This window comes from Doryrhamphus excisus, chromosome 18 (assembly GCF_030265055.1).
Source record: "Doryrhamphus excisus isolate RoL2022-K1 chromosome 18, RoL_Dexc_1.0, whole genome shotgun sequence".
NCBI lineage: Eukaryota > Metazoa > Chordata > Actinopteri > Syngnathiformes > Syngnathidae > Doryrhamphus > Doryrhamphus excisus.
Genome location: NC_080483.1, coordinates 13,916,608 through 13,932,754, shown reverse-complemented (window position 1 = coordinate 13,932,754; position 16,147 = coordinate 13,916,608). Strand labels below are relative to the sequence as shown.

At 43.2% G+C, this 16,147-nt stretch overlaps 2 protein-coding genes across 4 annotated transcripts; one reads left to right on the top strand and one right to left on the bottom strand.

The window, feature by feature from the left end:
• The first annotated feature begins 13 nt into the window (after positions 1-13).
• On the top strand, positions 14-10,944 carry atrip (ATR interacting protein). Of its 3 annotated transcripts, none has more exons than XM_058054545.1 (18): positions 14-323; positions 638-876; positions 1,684-1,766; positions 1,991-2,161; positions 2,231-2,343; positions 2,667-2,806; positions 2,884-2,982; positions 3,745-3,883; positions 3,991-4,161; positions 5,542-5,767; positions 5,843-5,893; positions 6,712-6,905; positions 7,095-7,231; positions 9,458-9,549; positions 9,717-9,803; positions 9,893-9,974; positions 10,055-10,249; positions 10,324-10,944. In XM_058054545.1, the coding sequence occupies exons 2-18, from the start codon at positions 639-641 to the stop codon at positions 10,395-10,397; spliced, it is 2,292 nt and encodes a 763-aa protein (XP_057910528.1). In that variant the 5' UTR covers positions 14-323; position 638; the 3' UTR covers positions 10,398-10,944. The 3 variants fall into 3 exon arrangements, with proteins under 3 accessions (XP_057910528.1, XP_057910526.1, XP_057910529.1); XM_058054543.1 differs by having other exon boundaries at positions 2,667-2,827; positions 2,887-2,982; XM_058054546.1 differs by having other exon boundaries at positions 2,887-2,982; positions 10,324-10,943.
• Positions 10,943-15,743, bottom strand: LOC131105964 (tribbles homolog 2-like). Its single transcript, XM_058054547.1, has 4 exons — positions 15,396-15,743; positions 13,129-13,395; positions 12,753-13,045; positions 10,943-12,048 (listed from the first exon to the last, which is right to left on the bottom strand). Exons 2-4 carry the CDS (start codon positions 13,393-13,395, stop codon positions 11,574-11,576), a joined length of 1,035 nt encoding a protein of 344 aa, XP_057910530.1. The 5' UTR covers positions 15,396-15,743; the 3' UTR covers positions 10,943-11,573.
• Between the last annotated feature and the right edge of the window lie 404 nt (positions 15,744-16,147).

Sequence of the window (16,147 nt, the reverse complement as noted above, 5' to 3'; positions counted from 1 at the left end):
CGAAACGTCAGCACTGTGTTTTGATTGGTCAGAGAATCAGCGTCACCGAAGCGGCTTGAAAACACAACTTTTATCCCTGCTGGCTTTACCTTCTTTTCAAAAATTATTACTTCAGCAATGTATTATCTTACTACACAGATGCTTAGTAGTTAAGTGATGCGGATACATTCCCTTTAATAACCTGTTTGCACGCCATCCAAACCTGAATATTGATGCAATAAGTACCGTTAGCTTAGCAGGCTAACCTCCCATCGAATAGCAGATGGTAACTTTTTGGTGTGCTAACCTGCAGTTAATTGGGGCAACAACCCACCGGATTTAAGGTAGAACAAACATTTATCTGGCATTGTTACAATTACATTTACTTTAAATGTTAAACAAGATAAAAATGAAGTTAGCTAGAATACATGGTCATTTCAAGCATTTGAAGTGACCTTTAATGCATCCATGCTGACGCTTGTTAAATTAAAATATACAACTAGACGCTTGTCTTTTCCAGATAATCCACAAACTGTCCTCCCAGCTCTACAATAAGTTACAGAAAACTGCATTTATATAAATAACCGCCATTAATCTCCTATAAGACTGTGAAGGAGGTTAACATCTGCCTTGCCCTGTCTCTTTAACCCACATACAGAATGACCTGCCCTCCAAGCAAGCGCCTCAGAGGTCTCAACCAGGACGCCTTCGATGATGACGACTTCACTCAGGATGACCTGGATGAGATTGACACCATCGCCTCGCAGGCCATCAACTCAACAGCTGCATCATGTTTCGGGTCCAAAGCGGGGGAGCAGCCCCATGGGTCAGGATTCCGCTCATCCACCTGGCCGAACAAGGCCGGCGCCAAAGGAGGACATTTGGGGGACCCTCCAGGTGAGTGAATCTGCTTTCCCTTCCATACAGTCAGTAACACTCCATAGAAAGACTTATTACATAGTTGTGTCCCAACACTCCAATACAACTAATATCGTTTTGGCACTGTGAAAAAATAAATAGCAGGTCACCTGCAAGTATTAGCAATGTTATTAGTTAGGGTTCTCTTTCACTGATGTATGAGAGGGAATGGATTCCTGCAACTTTACTATATTGCATATTTTGCTATTTGCACTTTTTGTCTCTATATTGTTGATTCTTAAGATAATATTCACCTTGAATTTAGTTTTTTGTTGTACATTTAAATATTAACACTGTGCATTGTTAATTGGCACAGAATTTGCTGCTTACACGACGTTAAAACACTGTAATACGCTTTGTAAAACATGCTATTTGCACTTTTTGTCTCTATATTGTTGATTCTTAAGATAATATTCACCTTGAATTTAGTTTTTCGTTGGATTTTTTATTAACACTGTGCATTGTTAATTGGCACGGATTTTGACGCTTACACGATGTTAAAACACTGTAATACGCTTTGTAAAACATGCTTGGAAATAACTAGAATGTTCTCCTTGATGGGCCATGACATAGTGACACTAAAATGTAATGTTATATTGTTTTGCAAAGTAATAGCTTACCATGGTATAAAAAAAATGCAGTTTCTTTGTGTGTGTGTCCACATAACAAAAAATATACTGTCCTGTTTAAGCAATACAGATTTCTATGAGAAATATATCTAAATCTTTATTTTATTCTGTTGTGTTCTTTTTAACCCCCCAAAATATTAACATAAATTGTGTTCAGGAAACAGGCAACAGCAGTTTGGACCAGAGGGAGAGGACTCTTACAGCCGTCTGGAGGCTCAGCATGTAGAACTCAAGAAAAAGGTGAGCAATGCTGACTCGGAAGCAGCTGACACTAAAACTACAGATTTATAATTCCCTGAAAGTGTAAAGCAAATTGAATAACTGCAGAAGATTGTTTGCTTGACTTTCTGCTTTTGCTCCCGCAAGATCATCTCACTTTGCTATTGGTTTGATTCTGATTATGAAAATGAATCAATGTGGAAAAACGTAGTGATGTAGACAGTGAACAACTATGTGTTTGCCAGCTGAAGGAGGTGGAGGAGGAGATAGTGTTGAAAAACGGGGAGATCCGGGTCCTGAGAGACTCCCTCAGAGGAGCCCAGCAGGAAAAGGAGTCCCAGAGACAGAACCTTGTTCTGCTGGAGACGCAGAAGCAGAGAGAGCAGAGCGACAGGGAGAAGGAACTCAACAAGAAGGCAAGACCGCAAACACACGTGACCCTCAGAACGTCACGTGTCAATGAGCCTGATCGTGTTTGCGTACAGGTTCAGTCTCTGCGTTCGGAGCTGCAGTTCAAAGAATCTGAGATCATGGAGATGAAGAACAAACTGCTGAGCGCAGACAGAAACAAAATGGCTTCTCCACTGCAGAGAAACAGGTGAGAAGTTAGGGTAATGGTAATGGTTTAATTTCATTTGATTACAATTCAGATTACAATTGAATGCATCACATAATCAGTTCACAGTTCCACATGTCCAAAAGGAGTAGGAAGAAGCAAAGCTTATTAAATCCTACCCCTCCATCTGGTACTTTTACAATCAGTAACTGTTACATTTGTTCACTTCCTGCTTTCCTACAGTTTAAGGTGGTTTTTGGGGTTTTTTTTTGTTTTTTTTAAACATTTGTTGACTTCCTGCTTTCCTAATATAGTTTAATTAATTTTTTGTAATAGTAATAAAAGTCTTGTCTCGCTCTGCTTAGCCCCAAAGTGCTCAATGGCCAGCATCACAGGAGTGGAAGCAGCACCTCCTCTCCAACAGGAAATGGTTTCATCACCAAGGAGATGTTCGCAGCACAGGTACCAACCCCCGTGAAGACATCGGGAAAGACACGCACTGACAGTGAGTTCCATGACTTACGAGGTAATGGTAAGGATGTCAATGTGTTTTTTTTTTTTTTAATTGGAACTCTGTTCCAGCAGACAGACCGGCATCCTGTGGTAGATCGGTTGACAAACGGGAAGTAGCCCACCCCGACCCATTCCAGGCTGTCAGAGCCGCATACCAGCAGCATAGAGGTCAGTGAGTTTTGGATGTACGGCGTAATATGATTGTACTGGACTCTGCTTGCTATTGACAAATATACCCGAGAGTACCCGGCCTGTTATGCGCATTATGGTATCATTTGGGTTAGAAATAGTAACAATGGCAATGGTTTTATTGCATTTGAACATGCATCAGATTACAATTGAATGCATCACATAATCAGTGCACAGTTCCACATGTCCAAAAGGAGTAGGAAGAAGCAAAGCTTATTAAATCCTACCCCTCCATCTGGTACTTTTACAATCAGTAACTGTTACATTTGTTCACTTCCTGCTTTCCATAATACAGTTTAAGGTGTTTTTTGTGTTTTTTTTGTGTTTTTTTTTTAACATTTGTTCACTTCCTGCTTTCCATAATACAGTTTCAGGGTTTTTTTTGTTTTTTTTAAAATAATGACATAATGGGTACCATAGTAAGTGTCAATATAGTGATATATATAGCACATCATGACTGGTTCAAGACTCTTCATCCTTGTATTTAGCAAACATCAACTGCTTGTATTGTTACAATAAACATGCATGCTAACAGTGGCTTATCCTGGAGGCCTCACTCCACCCTTTGTTCCCTTCCACCTATTGTCAACATGTCTCATTCCAAAAGCATGTTTTTTATTGCAGTTTTAAAGCAGTGTTGTTTTGAAAAGGCAAACTAAGGTGATTAGAGTCGTTTGAGTACGGTGTTAGATGACGTGTATTGAATATGTGAGAATAATGCTTCCTTTTGTTGTCTCCAAGGTGGTGTCCTTTTGGGCTTGTTGCTGCAGAATCCTTTATCTCCCAGCAGCCTCTGCCTGTCTCACCTGCTGTCTATGAGCCCGACTGATGTTTGCTCCTTGGCTCGGCGAGACGTCGCTGAAGCTCCATGGGACTTGAGGTAAAATGCACACAGGTTCTTTGGAATTTGGATATGTAAAAAAGAATTAGAAAAGAATTATTTAGTGAAACTGACAAAGTGTTATCCTTTCACGTACTGATGTCCAGGGGACGCCCATCCAGCTCTTTGCACCACAACACCAGTGCAGCCAGCATCAATGGGAGTAGAAGCGGAGCTCCCAGAGCTGCCCTCAGTCCGGTCCAGAGTCTGGCCATAACAGGACTTAACATGCTGAGTCAAAGTCGAGCTGGAGCCTCAGTCAGCAGCAGGCAGCGCAGGTGAAATACAGCATCCTCTTGTGGGACTTGTTGGTCTTGTGGACCAATGATGTACACTCACACAAAACACACTCACAAAAATGTAACAATGGAAAAACTGTGGTTTTGTTCCTGTTCTTCATGAGCTGAACTCAAAGATGTCAAACTTTTTCTATTCTATTTATACACAAAAGGCCTATTTCTTTTTTTAGCATTTATAGTTCATCCCCTGGCATATCAAGATGTGGATTAGACTCCATGATTATTGAACACTTGTGCCTTACCTCGAATTCACTCCTGACACATGGCATCACACGGGTGTATCAGTACGCTTTTATATCACTTCTATTTTAATAGAAGTCTGGCAATTCACACCAGCCGACACACATCTGACGCACGTCGTGTTTTTACGCGTTGCAAAAGATCGACTTCAAGTCTATTTTTGATACGTTTACACGGAAATTCAGCAGCATTCTCGTAGGCGAAAACAGCCTCTGGTGTCAAAATAAACCTGCGCTTTTTAACAAAATAAAAGCTGAACAGACTAATTAAGTACACATAATCACATGCCCTTTTGTTTCACTAGCACGAGTACCCAATGCTACGTCTATCTTGTTTATCTTCTTGATGCTCAATGCCAAATAAGCCCCTCTACCTGCCCACACGCATAACCAAAACTTTAAATGATTGTTATTTATTCGAAATTATTTAAATTATTTGTACAAATTATTGTTTATGCTGTACATTGTTCATATTTGATATAATATATTTATTCTCCGCTTTATTATTTATTATTTATTATTTATTATTTATTATTTATTATTTATTATTTATTATTTATTATTTATTATTTATTATTTATTATTTATTATTTATTATTTATTATTTATTATTTATTATTTATTATTTATTATTTATTATCTATTATTTATTATTTATTATTTATTATTTATTATTTATTATTTATTATTAGGCAACAACATTTGTTGCCAATTTCACTGCTGTTTTATTGTGCAATGACAACAAAGAAAGTCTATGTATTTTATTGTATTAATGAGTTGTAGCCTAAATGTAAAAGTAGCTATAGAGCTGCACTATAATGACGCTCTAATGTGAATTGAGCTTGTAAAATCTAGTATGTGCATAAAACTATGCAGACGTGACATACACCATACTGGTGTGAATTCGGGGTTAGTTTGGCTACGATAAAATGTGCAGTTTAACTAGTTAAAACGACACATTTAGAAGTGGCTTTTTATTTTAAATTGTGTATAAACCGTAGATGTTGATATAAAAACAAGTTAATTTGAAAACTCACTCCTCAGGGTGCACATATCACTACACTCTTTAAGATTTAGTCTGTAGAAAATATGCAAATGAGTTATGTGTGTGTATGCGTAGGTGTCCCGGAGCCGTGCTTCTCCTCCCCCTGCTGGACCTGCACTTATCTGGCCTCTGTCAGGCTCTGGATGCTCCAGGAGTTACCTCTGGTACCTCAGAGGCTCTACGGGAAAACCGTACCCCTGGTGTGGTACCGGGGAGGCCGGATGAGGCAGGCTACAGCCTGGAAGACGCCGGGCTGCTGGCGCTTAGGCTCTTGTACCTGCTGCTGGCCCACAGCGACGAGGTGTGTGTGTGTGTGGGATATATGTGGGATATGTGTGAAGATCTATTGTCTGATGTGCTTGATGATGCTTTGCAGGTCGTCCAAGCGGTTCTGTCAACACAGTGTGAGAGTAGCACGGAAAACAAGGTACTTCAAAACAAAACATCCTTGACTATGTTGAATAATTATAACCAGAGTGTTTATTTACAAATAAAACACTGGACGTTAATTGGAAGCAGGCAATAATGGCGGTTATTTCCTGAATTAATTCATTCATTCATTTTCTACTGCTTATCCTCATGAGGGTCGCGGGCAGTGCTGGAGCCTATCCCAGCTGTCTTCAACGGAGAGGCGGGGTACACCCTGGACTGGTGGCCAGCCAATCACAGGGCACATATAGACAAACAACCATTCACACTCACATTCATACCTATGGACAATTTGGAGTCGTCAATTAACCTAAGTTGAAATATTAAAGAAGTTGCCATAAAGTTGTAATATAATGATAAACCAACTCAATCTAGAATTACAGTAGCTTTGGGAATGATAATTAAATATTAAAGAAATATTATGGAAACAAAGTCCAAATATTACAAGAAGAACATGTAGTATGAAGATTCATTCATTCATTTTCTACCGCTTATCCTCATGAGGGTCACGGGGGTGCTGGAGCCTATCCCAGCTGTCTTCGGGCGAGAGGCGGGGTACACCCTGGACTGGTGGCCAGCCAATCACAAGGCACATATAGACAAACAACCATTCACACTCACATTCATACCTATGGACAATTTTGGAGTCGCGAATTAACGTAGCGTGTGAACTCATGAATACATTTAAGTTAACTGTAGTTAATTGAATAGATCATTCAATTAACCCCCCACATGTTACGGTATCTGCCCGTGTAAGCAGGTATATATTGTGATTATTTATTTATTTACAATCAAACATTCCTATTCTGGCCCCAGGCTGACTCATCAGCAGAAAGTGAGGGTCCACACTCCCACAATGCTTTGCTGCAGTCAGTGTTGCGCCTTTGCCGTCCTGGAATCGGAGCCAATATCAGTGGCGGCAGCAACCCACAGTGGGAGGAGCTCGTCATCAGCGCCCTCAAGACCGTACGCGTCCTGACCGAGAGAACTCCGAACACACACGCCGACCGGTACGAAGTTGTGGCAGACATTTTGATACAGCTCAGCTTAGGCGTACCTAATGTGGTGTGTGCTTAGTGTACATTTGCTAACTTCTATATGCTCAATGTTATAACATTATTATAATAATAATTTCATTTTGAAAATGCCAAATGATGAAGTATTTTTTCGGATAAAGACTTGTTGCTTATGTCTTTCAGGCTGCAATGTGTCTTGCAGGTGATGTGTGCGTCCGTGTCAGCTGACGCCAAGCCACCCGCCCTCATGGCGTGTGTTTCAGTCCTGGTGTCCCTGTGTGACCACGCCTCCCTGACTCGCCAGCTCTGCTCTCAGCACGGTGGGATTCAGCTTTTACCGGGATTATTTGCATATTCTTGGGAATATTTCATTCAAGCTGAATGAACTCAACCCAGGCCTGGAGTGTGGTGCCCTCTGCTGGTTATTGTCAAATAGTGCATCCTTGAAAGGAAAATGCACTTTTTCACAATTCACAATGGAACATACAGTATGTATTTCTCTTTTCTGTGCGTTCTAATGATATAAAAACAGATAAAATTACTTAGCTAAGAATGCACATAATAGGAAACACCCAAAAAAACACCCCAAAAGTGCCAACAACAGCAACATTGTTATTATGCATTCATTCATTTTCTACTGCTTATCCTCACGAGAGTCGCGGGGGTGCTGGAGCCTATCCCAGCTGTCTTCAGGCGAGAGGCGGGGTACACCCTGGACTGGTCGCCAACCAATCACAGGGCACATATAGACAAACAACCATTCACACTCACATTCATACAAACTCCAAACAGAGATGGCCGAGGGTGGGATTGAACTCGTTGGGGTTGCCTAGCGGTGACATTTGCGTGCTAAACACTCGACCGCCGTGCAGCCCAAAGACAAAACAAAACAGCCAAAAACGTACCACTTCCACACGCAATAGGAGGAGAACCTATTTTCACTCTATTGTGTTGGACATGCTGGAGCCTATCCCAGCTGTCTTCGGGCGAGAGGTGGGGTATGATACCCTGGACTGGTGGCCACCCAATCACAGGGCACATATAGGCAAACAACCATTCACACTCACATTCATACAAAACTCCAAACAGAGATGGCCGAGGGTGGGATTGAACTCGGGTTGCCTAGCTGTGAGGTCTGCGTGCTAAACACTCGACCACCGTGCAGCCCAAAGACGAAACAAAACAGCCAAAAACGTACCACTTCCACACGCAATAGGAGGAGAACTTATTTTCACTCTATCATGTTGGACATGCTGGAGCCTATCCCAGCTGTCTTCGGGCGAGAGGTGGGGTACACCCTGGACTGGTTGCCACCCAATCACAGGGCACATATAGACAAACAACCATTCACACTCACAACATTGTTATTGTTTTTATTATTATTATGATTATTTTAAACATTGTTACACCAATGGAGCTACGTTACTAGCGTATTGACACCACAATGACTAGCGGGCATTGGCATTGACAGCACGTCAGCACCGCGCTGTCAATGCCTCAGGCCACTGCCAAAGGGTAACGCTACATTTTGGACCTGCAGCTACTGCTGCTGTTTTTTGATTTTGGAAAAGTTAATGCTAGTTGTAGGCGTTTGCTATGTAATTCTTTACATGACCAAAATACCATAAGTATTACATGTTATCATTAATGTACCTGTTACTACATGGTTACAGCATGTATATACAACCCTAAGATGCTGTTGGAGGTTTTAGTAGGCGGTATAGGTGTGTACCATTATGTGCAATAATGAGCTGCCTCTTTTTTTTATCTGTTTTTTTTTTATCTTTGGAGCTGCACAGCATCGGAGTGGTTAGCGCGCAGGCCTCACAGCTAGGAGACCCGAGTTTGATTCCACCCTCGGGCATCTCTATGTGGACATTGCATGTTCTCCGGTACACATTCCAAAAAACATGCCAGGTTAATTAGCGACTCCATATTGTTGTTATGTGTCTATATTTGCCCTGTGATTGGCTAGCGACCAGTCCAGGGTGTACCCCGCCTCTCGCTTGAAGACAGCTGGGATAGGCTCCAGCACCCCCCCACGACCCTCATAAGGATAAGCGGTAGAAAATGAATGAATATTATATATTTTGGAATGCACAAAAAACAGAGAGACGTATTTTCATACATAAAAGTGGACGATTGGATGAAACAATTTTGTGGTCAAATGATCACGGTGGTCTAGTGGTTAGCGCACAGACCTCACAGCTAGGAGACCAGGGTTCAATCCCACCCTCGGCCATCTCTGTGTGGAGTTTGCATGTTCTCCCCGTGCATGCGTGGGTTTTCTCCGGGTACTCCGGTTTCCTCCCACATTCCAAAAACATGCTAGGTTAGTTAGCGACTCCAAATTGTCCATAGGTATGAATGTGAGTGTGAATGGTTGTTTGTCTATACGTATGTGCCCTGTGATTGGCTGGCCACCCCGCCTCTCGCCCGAAGACAGCTGGGATAGGCTCCAGCAACCCCCGCGACCCTCGTGAGGAAAAAGCGGTAGAAAATGAATGAATAAATGATCACTTGATCCAATGTGCGCTTCTCTGCAGAGCCCTGCGTGATCCTGAAGCTGCTACAATATGTCCGAAACAGACCAGCCAAGCAGACACGGCATGCAGACCTCATTCTGCTGGACCTGCAGGTGACATATCCAAATACATTTTAGCTGTGGAGGGCTGCTTTAGAATCTCCTCAGTCAACCCTCATATTGAATATACGAATGAATACTTCTACTACTACTAGCACTGCAAAGCTGTCTTCATAATTACCGTACCGTTTGTATGAGTGTCATTTCTGTTTTTTGTTCAGGTGGTTCGATTCTTGACGCGACTCACACAATCAGCAGAGGACTGGATGAACAGGCAGTGCAGCAGCAGCTGTCAGTGCTACACTGAGGTAAATACTACTAGTATAGTAGTACTGCAAATGTTTGTTCACATACATTTTCTGAGCCATCATTGCATATCAAACCATATGTGTGCTAGCTGGTTCAGACCGTTGTGATCGTCTTACATCGTCAGTGGATGGATCTCCAGGGCTTGCCGGAGCTGACGGACATGTCGCCAGGTCAGCCCGTTAATAAAGCCCCTTCACCTCCTTCTGGTATCAGGCAATAAAGTGAAAGTAAAGTGAACTCTTCCCTCCAGACCACAGACCACGCCTTGATTTCCGTTCGCCGGCGTGGTCTCTGCTTAGGGAATGCATGCAGCTGCTGCACTGGCTGCTCCACCATCACAGCGGCTTCTCGGCCAGCTGCCGGCCCCTCTTGCACATGTACGACCAGGTGATCCCGGCTCTACGGGACACACTGAGGAAGATCCCCGAGCTGAGCGAGAGTGAAGGTGAAGCATTTAAAAATTCATGTTGCATCAGATTCATGTTGTTTTTTGACGTTTTCTCGTTTCATGTCCATCAGAGTTGGCGTTGGAGGAAATCTGCCGCCCAGAAGGTGATGACGTAGATGACATGGATACGGATTTTGGCTCCTGAGTGATTGACTGACAAGCAGCAGTGATAAGACACTTGTGATGCTATTACTGTATTGAAGCCAAGCAAAACAAGCAGAAGACAACTCCTGTCAATAAAACATCAAGATACATTTAATCCACAATTGCCTAGTTACTATGAACACTTCAATGACCCAAAAGTGGTACAATTTAGAAAAAAGTCAAACAAAACTTCATCATGCCTTACCCGAGAATCTGAAACATTAAATCCACAATGAGCTTTGCTTTTTTTCTTTGGCTTTTTTGTGACGCCGCCACACAAGCGTGTTCACGGCAAAGAGGAAAAATATGATGATGACAACCATAGAACCAGACATGGAACAACAGCAGAATCTCATACGTGTAGCATATAAGCTACACTGGTCATTCAGATCGATGACTATCAGGGCATGCCCAGATGTTGCAGTGAGTGCATACACGCATATGGAAGCCATACAGACTACTCCACATGTGATCAATGGTCACTTTGTCTGTCTCTACTGTGCAACATTACTGTAATAATAATAATAAAAGTACACAAAAGCAAAGTATCTCTGGAGCGGTTTGTGAAACATGTTTATTCCTCATGTCGTTCAAATCAGAAGTAGGTCTCTCACGATTGGTTGGTTCCAGGTGGGTCATTCATCAATCTTTTTTCGTAAAACAATAGTCAAAAAGATCATCTCCACACAGAGGTTGTCATGTTCACCGTCCCTTTAAATACGTTACATCCTCCAATGCCTTAAAGCTTGTAAAATCGGGAGGTAGAACACATTTTTTTTTGGGGGGGGGGACTCAAAGCAGTTATTTTCATCCTGCAGAAGTATTCCTTCCGTTAAGTCAGGTTTAGCGTTGGCGTTTTTTTTTTTTTACATGAAGTTTCTGCTTCCTGTCCGTTCATAGAGGAAAGGATTTGCATGTCGATCTTCTGTGATTGGCGCATTTCAGTTATGCTTGTCACCTGTGATCGAGAGGTAGAGTACTATATGCTTGACATAATATTAGTGGGTGGTAGTTAAGATGGTTAAATGTACAACATTTAAATTACTACAAATGTGAATAGAAGAATTGATTTTGAAAGCCAAACGGAACACAAAACGATCTCGGAGGTTCCACTGTCTTTATTATTGAAGGCACTTGAGGCTCAAGTAATCCAGGAGGTGTTTGTTGTTTTTTTTTTTTAGTGTTCTTTGGTGAACGTCGGCACTACCTGGTCGTCATCTTCTTGTTTCCTCTGCAACGCTCTGCTGGAACCACGCTGATCCACACGGAACCAAGTGCACTGGCTGCTCAACCAAGGATGCGCCAACAGCTCAGAGGCTTCCAAACGCTCTGCAGGTGACTTCCTGAGCATGCAGCCGATTAGACATTTAGCTTGTGGCGATAGCCAACCGGGTAGACTGAAGGATCCACGGCGGATCTTGGCGAACAGGGCGGCGGGGCGCGTGTCCTGGAACGGGTATCGTCCGATGAGCATCGTGTACAGGGACACGCCCAGGCTCCAAATGTCTGCCGCCCGGCCTGAATAAGACGCCTTGTTGCTGTCCAGCAGCTCCGGGCCAACATAGGCGGGGCAGCCGTGTCTGTCCGTGAGGGAGTCGTCGTCACGCTGAAGGACGACACAGTCGTTGAGGCCGAGGAGGGCGACACGGGTTCTGTAGGGAGAAGAGGGGTCACTTTTTGGAGTCTTCAGGCGAAAAGCGGGGTACACCCTGGACTGGTGGCCAGCCAATCACAGGGCACATATAGACAAACAACCATTCACACTCACATTCATACCTATGGACAATTTGGAGTTGCTAATTAACCTAGCATGTTTTTGGAATGTGGGAGGAAACCGGAGTACCCGGAGAAAACCCACGCATGCACGGGGAGAACATGCAAACTCCACACAGAGATGGTGGAATCGAACTTGGGTCTCCTAGCTGTGTGGCCTGCATGCTATCCACTTGATCACCATGCAGCCTATAATGAATTATTCATTCATTCATTTTCTACCGCTTTTCCTCACGAGGGTCGCGGGGGGTGCTGGAGCCTATCCCAGCTGTCTTCGGACGAGAGAGGGGGGGTACACCCTGGAGTGGTGGCCAACCAATCACAGGGCACATATAGACAAACAACCATTCACACTCACATTCATACCTATGGACAATTTGGAGTCGCCAATTAACCTAGCATGTTTTTGGAATGTGGGAGGAAACCCACACATGCACGGGGAGAACATGCAACTCCACACAGAGATGGCCGAGGGTGGAATTGAACCCTGGTCTCCTAGCTGTGAGGTCTGACCACTCGACCACCGTGCCGCCCTTCATTTTATTTTTTTGCTCTTAACACACAAACATAAAAACGGACTCACCTGAATCTGTCGGTAAAGACAAAGCGACGGAGCTTCACGTCCCGTAAGACCACGCCGCGGCGATGGCAGTGCGCCACAGCATTCAGCATCTGTGCAAACAGAAGCTCCGCCTCCTCCTCACCCAAGCGCTTACTGCTACGCAAATGAGCGTGCATGTCACCGTGGTGAGGTGGCAGGAACACGTGCACGCTGTCCGGCCCGATCACCGTGTCCTGCAGGCTGCAGATGTTGTCGTGGCGACCCAGCCGGGCGTAGGCGGCGAGCTTCTCCTGGTAGCCGTGCAGAGGCAGGATCTGGCAACAATGGAATTGTTTTATGTTTTAAATTATGTTTTAAATTATGGAATTATGGCGACACTAAAGCAGTGGAAAGTTACCTGGCAGGTGAACTCCTGCTGCGTGTCTGCATGCACCGCTCTGTACGTCTCCTCCCCTTCATAGCGCTCAAACAGGAAGTAAGACCCAACACGGACCTTGGATTGGCTCTGGCTGGGCTTGGGGGAAGGGCTTCTGGCTTTCAGGTGGAGTGACGGGCTCGTCTCGGGAGGGGGCGGGGCCACACATATTCTTTTAAATTTAGGTAAGGCGTCCTGCGGCTCATCCAGTAATCTCTTCAGGCGCTGCCGAGCCACACCCTCACTCATCTGTTATTGGAGGAGACAAATGATAGTGTTTGATCACCTCTAAGCACTGTAAATAGAAGCAGTTAACTAATTAATTAATCTGAGTGGGGCGGCATGGTGGTCGAGTGGTTAGCGCGCAGACCTCACAGTTAGGAGACCAGGGTTCTGATGTACTAGCTCCTGATCCTATCCATCCTGGACACTCCCAATGAAATATGGCCTATTTAATAAGGCCGGTTAGTGCACAGACCTCACAGCTAGGAGACCAGGGTTCAAATCCACCCTCGGCCATCTCTGTGTGGAGTTTGCATGTTCTCCCCGTGTATGCGTGGGTTTTTTTCCGGGTACTCCGGTTTCCTCCCACATTCCAAAAACATGCTAGGTTAATTAGCGACTCCAAATTGTCCATAGGTATGAATGTGAGTGTGAATGGTTGTTTGTCTGTATGTGCCCTGTGATTGGCTGGCCACCAGTCCAGGGTGTACCCTGCCTCTTGCCCGAAGACAGCTGGGATAGGCTCCAGCACCCCCCGCAACCCTTGTGAGGAAAAAGCGGTAGAAAATGAATGAATTAATTAATTAATCTGAGTGGGCGGCATGGTGGTCGAGTGGTTAGCGCGCAGACCTCACAGCTAGGAGACCAGGGTTCAAATCCACCCTCGGTGTGCATGTTCTCCCCGTGCATGCGTGGGTTTTCTCCGGGTACTCCGGTTTCCTCCCACATTCCAAAAACATGCTAGGTTAATTAGCGACTCCAAATTGTCCATAGGTATGAATGTGAGTGTGAATGGTTGTTTGTCTATATGTGCCCTGTGATTGGCTGGCCACCCCGCCTCTTGCCTGAAGACAGCTGGGATAGGCTCCAGCACCCCCACGACCCTTGTGAGGAATAAGCGGTAGAAAATGAATGAATTAATTAATTAATCTGAGTGACAGTTAACGTGCCTCAGTAGGTGCTGTTGTTTTGGTTAACATTCATATGTTTAAAAAGGAGACAATTACGATTACACCTGAAGAAGCATCTCGGTTTTCGCACAACAATCGAACATTCAGCTCGACAGCGCCCCCTTGTGTCCCCCCCTTCCCTCTATAAATACTAATCCTTACAGTAAAAAGGCGGAGGCGCGCGTGAATGTCATGCCCAAATGTGCTCCTGACATGTTAACATGTCTATAGGCTCCATGATGCAACTTCCTGTAAGCTGACAGCCGCTTTCAGATTGTTGCATCAGAGCACAATGCTTTATAGTTTTAACCGTTTTAAATGACAGAAGCCACCGACCGCACAGGCGGCCGACCACACACGCCAACAAGTGTGCACTAAAGTTAAATTCATGATTTTTTTTTTTATTATTATTCTTGTTGGCTGAAAGCGTTATGGTGAAACAACCTGAGTCATTGACACACGACCACGTCGCCATGGTTACACCATCCCATGAAACACACACTGACATTTCACAACCAACACCATCATCAATAATAATAATAATAATAATAATAATAATAATAATAATAATAATAATAATAATAATAATAGTCAATGTCACTAATAGATTGTCAGTTGAGAATCTTTTAAATGCTTGAATATTATTTTTCTGGTTTATTAATTGTTTCAACTCTACAACGGATTGTTTATAATAAGTAAACAAGGAGTGCTTGTGTGAGTTTTTATATTAAAACTCAAAAATCCTTGCAGCCACGAATGCAACCAAGTTCACTTCAGTTGTATTGGTTTGGATTAAACTCTTGTTTTCTTTTAAATAATAATTCTACAACTTTTACTTTTTACTTTAGTTTCACTTAATGGAACTATGTTTTTTTCAACACTTTCACGCAAGGTTCTATCGTTCACTGTACCACTCCTTCACAACACTTTTAAACTTTTAAAAACAAACGAAAAAACTTAGTGCCCGTGAACTCACCAGTCACCACTTTTGACACAACTAGCAAAAGCCTTTAGAATACAAATATTTGAACTACTTTTCTTTCAAAAACAAAAAAAGACACACAAATACTGTCTTACCTTGCAGATCCAGAAGAAGAGGAGAGACCGTGACACCTAACAAGCCACAGCGGCCATGTCACCAGTTATGCTAGCGGCCACACTTGCACTCCACTGACCAGCGGTGACGTCTCCTTCTCGGGTTGCGCAAACAAGCGACAGAGGCGGAAAAACAAAGCTGATGCAACGAAGCCGAACGGCTTTTTTTTCACATCCGGAATCGTCCCGAGCAAACAAAAACACAACCCTACTGACTTTAGTTGTGACTTTGTTCGAGATTTGAACCCGTCCAGAACTTTCCGGACGGACTGACTGAGGCGTCACTTCGCCTTTGTTTGGTTTCCTCCGATGTGACGTCACCACGAAAGGCGGGGCTTAGATGTTGCAATCCTGAGCTGATCGGTCGTCAGACAACAAGAACGTACAGGTTGGCTTTATACAATATGTATCGAATTATCGGTTTTATTCCTTCATTTACTTTTCTAACAACATTTTAAATCGAATGTTAATAAATTTCACATAAGAAAACAAACTTATGAATACAACACTTTCCATTTCAGAGAAGCCCTATTCTGTATTTAAATGATTTTTGCCTTAGTGTTCATATTTTTAAAACAAATATTTTATTTAAAAAAAAAAATTAAAAATAAAAAAATATTTATTTTATTTTTTTAAAAGAAAATATATAAATAAAAATAAAAAATATTAAAAAAAATAACACTTCACTTCCCTCTCATAAGCACTGGTCTGGCAGACTTCCAACTGAAGTGACA

Bases quoted from the DNA above. Each gene is read 5' to 3' on its own strand.
- atrip (XM_058054543.1), top strand. From the start codon at position 639: ATGACCTGCCCTCCAAGCAAGCGCCTCAGAGGTCTCAACCAGGACGCC. The intron at 2,344-2,666 runs GTGAGAAGTTAG...CGCTCTGCTTAG, and splicing joins TCTCCACTGCAGAGAAACAG to CCCCAAAGTGCTCAATGGCC. The intron at 5,768-5,842 runs GTGTGTGTGTGT...GATGCTTTGCAG, and splicing joins TGCTGGCCCACAGCGACGAG to GTCGTCCAAGCGGTTCTGTC.
- LOC131105964 (XM_058054547.1), bottom strand. From the start codon at position 13,395: ATGAGTGAGGGTGTGGCTCGGCAGCGCCTGAAGAGATTACTGGATGAG. The intron at 13,046-13,128 runs GTAACTTTCCAC...CATTGTTGCCAG, and splicing joins AGCAGGAGTTCACCTGCCAG to ATCCTGCCTCTGCACGGCTA. The intron at 12,049-12,752 runs GTGAGTCCGTTT...TTCTCCCTACAG, and splicing joins GTCTTTACCGACAGATTCAG to AACCCGTGTCGCCCTCCTCG.